At 40.0% G+C, this 6,604-nt stretch overlaps 1 protein-coding gene across 1 annotated transcript; it reads left to right on the top strand.

Annotated features, from left to right (window-relative positions):
• The first annotated feature begins 2,448 nt into the window (after positions 1-2,448).
• Positions 2,449-3,177, top strand: LOC147861131 (germin-like protein subfamily 1 member 11). The gene has a single exon (XM_087323346.1). The coding sequence runs from the start codon at positions 2,449-2,451 to the stop codon at positions 3,154-3,156; it is 708 nt and encodes a 235-aa protein (XP_087179472.1). The 3' UTR covers positions 3,157-3,177.
• The last annotated feature ends 3,427 nt before the right edge of the window (positions 3,178-6,604 follow it).

Below are 6,604 nucleotides of genomic sequence, written 5' to 3'. Positions count from 1 at the left end.
AATCCCTTCCCCATCGTCGCGGTTCTCACGCAGACGAACAAAGACCTCTCTCTCTCTCTCTCTCCCCCCCCCCCCCCCCCACCCTCTCCAAACTATCAGATACCCCGGATATAAAGAGACTAGGTAGGTATATCTTAGAGCTAAAACAACATAGGGAAATAAGCTACAAACTGTTAACCGTTAATATTCATCAACATGTAAGTAGTGTAAATTTTTAGGAACAAGGGGAGATGATGAATGTGGATGCACTTACGCCACTCCACCTCTCTCTTGAGGAAGCAGAAATGCAAAGAACAACCAAACGCCCTCAAATGTTGGGCTTCAAAACAACTCGACATGGAGTAGAAAAGATTAAGAAGATACGGGAACGTGAGTACGCCGACTAGAAGCTATGGTGGGGGTACCTTCTACATTGGGACCACGGGGGCCCACATCCACATCGAAACCCTTTGACCTCCCACTTCTTTTTGAGAGACTTGGATGGAAATGAAACTAGGCGTAATATAAAGTCATTTCATTGTAGAACATGTTTGTTATTTTACTAGAACTATTTAGCTTAAGCTCTATTTTTATTTTATTTTAACTTTCGATGAATGGGTAAATATCTCATTTTGTTGTAAACCAATTGTCTCATGGGCCAATTTTGGCCTTAGAAGACGTTAACATTTCTTTCTTTTTCTTTCTTTCTTCCTAGTTCTCTAGGTCACTCCCCACCTCTCATGCTCTCTCACTTTCACTTTCTACCTCTCATTCTATCTATGACGATTCGTCTCCGTTAATAGCTCTAAGAATTGGTATCTATTCACATGTTCTTTGCAATTGTTAGTAAATATGCTAAGCAAATAAATATGTTTTATGAATTGTTTTAACCGTGCCCCATACATATCCAATGATAAAGATGGAATGTTTGAGGTAGTATTCGAAATAGATTGGCTGTGACTTGTAGTAAATCTCAACCTACCAAAAGAAAAGAAAATAGTTTGATTTATAATGAATTGTAATTATACATATAACTAAAGTAGATCACACTTTTTAAAGCTTCCACCACCGTCCACCCGTTAAGTGGGTCTTGTGGTATGTATACAAACATGCATAGAAAATTGCACACACACATACATTCGTCAAAAAAACATATGATTGTATTTATGTATGTATGTATCTATGAATGTGTGTTGCACATACATTTCCATAATCATGTGTATCATGTATGATTGTAAATTTGTATGTACATATGTATGATTGAATGGTGTAACATGTATGTGTATAAAGATGGTAGCAAAGAGTGAGCATAAACAAATGAAAAAAAGGGATTCAAAATTTCCCTTTTTTGTAAGTACAAAAGTTTTTATTATTTACAAATGCAATGTTAATTAATCGCTGGTTTCTTTTACCCACAACATTTAATGCCTAGTTCGAGAGTAGATACAATGCTAATAGTAATATAAAAATAGGTAAGTCGTGACTCAATTCTACCGTTGTCATTTTATAAAAACCTGTTTTGAATGATCCCGAAGGTGCAATTTCTATGTCATAGACGTGATGAGCCATTAATTTGTTAATGCCTAGTCAAGACCAAAAGAGTCATGTGCACATGTGTCATGATAGTGAACCAGGCAAAGCACACTTACATTGTCAACCCCAAGCCCCATCCACCGACTCCGCATCTACAAAGCAACTTCGCGTGCTTTGACTTACTTCCCACGCACTTCAACAACAACATTGAATTGTTCTTCACATACATACGTCGATAAATTACAATACAATGCAATATGTACATACATATGCATATACATACATATGTATGTATGTATGTATGTATGTATAGACACACACACACATATATGTATATATATGTTTACATACATATACATATTATATATATATATATATATATATATTGCTTATCCTTCTTCGCAAGGTCATGCGACTTCTTCTTCAAAGTTCATATATTCTCCCCAGAATTTGTATGTATGGATTATGTAATACATCTTCACGTCACGTCCCAAAAGAAAGACAGAAAATTCAATGACCGCTTGTATTTCCCATTTCCCCCACGAAAGCCAATGACTATGTCATCCTGTCTTATCGGCTAACGCAGTAAGTAATCAGCGAGACCCCTGACAGAGACACACACCCACGGGCCACAGCAGCGAATATTTCTCCTGGCTCTCTCTCTATCTCTCTATCTCTCTATCTCTCTATCTGGCTATCTGTCTCTCTCTCTATACAATATATATAGGAGTAGAGTTTCAGGATCCCTATCATCATCAAAACCGACTCTTCCACCAACCTCCTCCTATAGGTTATACATATACATACATACATATTTTATATATACATACCATCCACTTAGCGGGCTAAAACATTTCCAAACCTTCTATCATACACCATATACATACATAGATACTTTGAAATTTGATTAGTACCCATCCCATCCCATCCCATCCAATGGCATCATCCCTCCCCACCATTCTTTCGCTCAGCTTCCTCCTGGCCTTTTTGTGCCTCACATCCCCAGCCCAGCTGGCGTCCGCCGCCGACGAGGACCCCTTACAAGACTTCTGCGTGGCCGCCGCCGTCGACGCCGTCACCATCAACGGACGCACCTGCAAGCCGGCCGCCGCCGTCACCGCCCAAGACTTCACGTCCACGCTGCTCCGGACTGCCGGCGCAGCCGCCCCGCCTACCAACAACTTCCCACGAGCCGTCGTCACTCTGGCTTCCGTCAACAACTTCCCTGGGCTCAACACGCAGGGCCTGTCCATCGCTCGCATCGACTTCCCGGCCAACGGCGGACTCAACCCTCCCCACGTCCACCCGCGCGCCACCGAGGTCCTCTTCCTGGTGCAGGGCACGCTCACCGTCGGCTTCGTCTCCACCGCCCCCAACAACACGCTCTTCCAGGCCACGCTCTATCCCGGCGATCTCTTCGTCTTCCCCCGCGGCCTCGCCCACTTCCAGATCAACCTGGACAAGAAGAACCCCGCGCTGGCCATCGCCGCCCTCAACAGCCAGAACCCAGGCGTCTCTCAGCTCGCGGTGGCCCTCTTCGCCGCCAACCCACCCCTGCCAGGGATCGTGCTCCAGAATACCTTCGGCATTCACCAGTCCGAAGTGGATTCCCTCACCGCCAGCGTCAAGGCCACCCTAACTTGAATAACCCCCCCATCATGAATCTGAAGACGGTCACCCTGCAGCAAGCAGAGCAACCCTCCCTTGAATCTCACTACCGTTATACCTATCATCTACATATCTATCCGCGCCTACGTCTGTCTGTCTCGTAATTAATTAACTGCGTGCCTGCCCTACCACCATGTTCAATCAATAATACTTTGCATTTGGGGTAGCATTCCTCACTCCCCCCAATAAGTTGGTAAATCTTCGTCTAGTAAATGCTATCTATCTATACTGTGTGTTGCTCATGTGTGCGTGTGTGTGCGCACATGCCCTAACTCTTTGTGTCACGACTTGAGTGCCATTCGCATGCAAAGAAATCATTACCACATGTATACATGTGCGGCTCGTTGTTTTAAGTCCTTTCGGTTTCCTTGTTGTGAAACATAACCCCTAGGAGGGTTTATGTATCGAGAAACGAAGTTACACATTTGTGGAGGTAAGCACATGAAAGGTTTGATACCAATGTAATTTTATATGGAACATAGTACCTACAAAGGTTGGTAGGTGCATGTTCCAATAGAATACATGCATGGAAACTATGCGACACTAGGCTAGGTTATGGGGTTCACACATCACATACTTTTAAGCAATCAATAAAGAGAGAGAGAGAGAGAGAGACATGTTTTTTTGCATATTTGAGACGAACATTGTCTATATTGATTGATTGATAGTAATGGCAAGGGTCATCTAGAAATTTAAATCTATAGTGTGGCCTTTTATATGCAGAATGTGGAAACCCCCATTTCAATAGTACAATTCAGAATGCCTTCCCTACATTTCAAGATACCCTTTCAATATCTAAGGTCGATTTCTCTTCCATATAAATGAGTGTTCCTCTTATGCTCCATTTTTAGTAGCATATTGGAATGCCTTTGTTTTTTATGCTTAATACGGAGTTTAAAGACACATTTGACGATTAAAAGGCATATTGTTACGATGGTTTTCCTTGTTGGAAACTACATGGAAGTTGTCACAAAGAGGAATTAGGGACTTGTAAGTTGTTGGCATGGCCTCATGTCCATCATTTGCATTGGTCTTTATCACATGGGACTAAATAGGTCCATAATGATGATGTATCTAGAGATGAAGAATGTCATGGGAACCTTGATTGATTTTTTGGTGAGCCAATAGGACATCATATTCCATAGGTTGTAATTTGACTTTCATAAGTAATACATTATTGTTTCCATAGAGGGGGTGGGGGGAGGATGGAAGGTACATAACTCTAATTATGGATGGTGGCGGATTGTGAAATGTAGTTGGCACTCTAAATTGCCACTAGTAGCAAAGGTTGCCATAATGATTGGGAGATTTGCCTCTAGGATTAGCTCTAAAGTGATGTGCACTAGTAATAGGCAGTTGCCTCTTTTCCACTATTCAAGTGGAAGATAATTCTCATTATTTTCTAAAATGTCTATACTTGGAGTTACATTTCTTAGATTTGGTTGCAAGTTTTATCTACATGTTATTTAGCGAGCTAAAGAAGTGGCAAGGCTATCAATAGACATAACAATGTGTTTCTAAATCCCTATGCCCATTGTTATGTTGTTGTGAATGGATGGATATAGGTGATAGCATTTATAGATATCACTTGGGAGATGGAGGAATGTAATTGATCAATGTTGTACCTTATCAATTGCTAATTTGTATCTAGATTACTTTATAGAAAATCTTGATTTTGATGTGATGATTGTGAGATCCATTGATGTAAAACTATATTAATATCCATGCCTTTATAATAAAAACTACTCTTAATCCATTTATTGGATTAGCCATTTGGCAACTTTTGCACTAAATAGTGTTACACACTTTATTCAATGTACAAAGATTTCTTCGAAATCTCATATGGCTTTTCCAAATCTTTTAATGGAGTATTCATATTTTCTATTTTATTGTTGTGTGATTGTTCCAACAATTTAATATTACCATTTTTAATGTTGATGTGAATCAATTACCTTTTCATGTTCACAAAGATTACTCCATTTAATCATAAATAGACAAATATCTTTTCCTTAAGGAACCAGTGACCACTACTTGGATTACCACTTAAACATAATGTTGAGCATAAAATAAATCTCATACCATGTGTTGTTGTGAGAATTTGACCTTGTCAACTTGGTTGACTTGAAGGTAATGAGATTGCAACACAACTTAAAGATTACTCAAGGATGTGTCACATTCGTTATAATAAATCTCCTTGGGGGTAGATGCACCGATTATCTCAGTCAAGGGAGAAGTTGGAACATGGAGAATAAAGTGACTATTAAGAAATTTGTATCCATTGCTACGTGCTTACAGTTTGATTGATCGTATGCACAATGCTTGATATTTTACCAAAATTGACGTTTGAACAAGCTACCATCAAACAAGAATGGTTGAGGAGGATATTCCTACAACCGCATTTCATATGTGCTATGACTATTCTAACTTTTTCACCATGCCATTTAGTTTGCCTAATGGTCCAACCACTTTTCAACTAGAAATGAATGACATTTTTCGAGATCAACTTTGTCATTTTGTTGTCATTTTCTTAGAATCATACTTTGATTGAACGTTACACTTGTGTTCGGGTCATGCAAACATTGTGAGACAAACATTTCTTTGCCAAAGCATCAATTTTGTGATTTTTTAAAAAGATTTGAAACAGTTAATTATCGACCAAATAAATTAAGATTGGGACCAATTATTTGGGACTTAGTTTTGTTAAATTCCAATGAAAATCTATTTGTAATTATTTGCAATCGACTACGCCATTTATTGATCTTTTTAACTGTTAAAGTGCCTACTAAACCAATGAATCCTTGGATTGACCACTTGCAAGAATAATTTACTATGCTCAAACAACATGTATACATTGCACCTACACTTCACACTCAAATATAGTCATCAATATAATTTCATATTCCTACGTATACATAATAACACAACTAAAATCAACGGATGGAGGATAATTTGGAGGGGAGAATCGACTTAGTTAGATTGGGAGGCGGATCATTGTCAAGGTTCTTTCGACCACATCCATCCATGTGGGAGATCCTCAAAATAGGAGTCTAGTTAAACTTTTTATACATGCATAAGTTATGGTATAGGAACCCTAAACCATAAACCGGTCCTAAGGATGGGTTGGCTTGGCCAGCTGCCCGGCCGATCCCGAGGATTGGTTCCTGGTGGACAAATGATTTGACCGATTTCCTTGGACAACACTATCTATGTCCACTCTTCCATACCTGCACAGGAAGGCATCAGGCAGCTGCAGCCGCAGTAGCCATGGTTGTCGCCTCTTCCAGTCCGATCCTCCTCCAGCACGGAAAGGTTCTTTTGGATAATCTCTTTGTTTTATCTCTTCTAAAATTCCTTCGTCTTTTTCAGAGCTCTTATTGTCTGGTTTTCTTCTCCTTTACAGGTGCGAACCTTCTCCACGAATCTG

The sequence above is a fragment of the Azolla caroliniana genome, unplaced genomic scaffold, assembly GCF_043228905.1.
Source record: "Azolla caroliniana isolate FFs.n. ecotype wild unplaced genomic scaffold, voAzoCaro1.0.p SCAF_8, whole genome shotgun sequence".
Lineage (NCBI taxonomy): Eukaryota > Viridiplantae > Streptophyta > Polypodiopsida > Salviniales > Salviniaceae > Azolla > Azolla caroliniana.
Note: the sequence above shows the minus strand (reverse complement) of the source record. Positions and strands in the feature narration are given on the sequence as shown.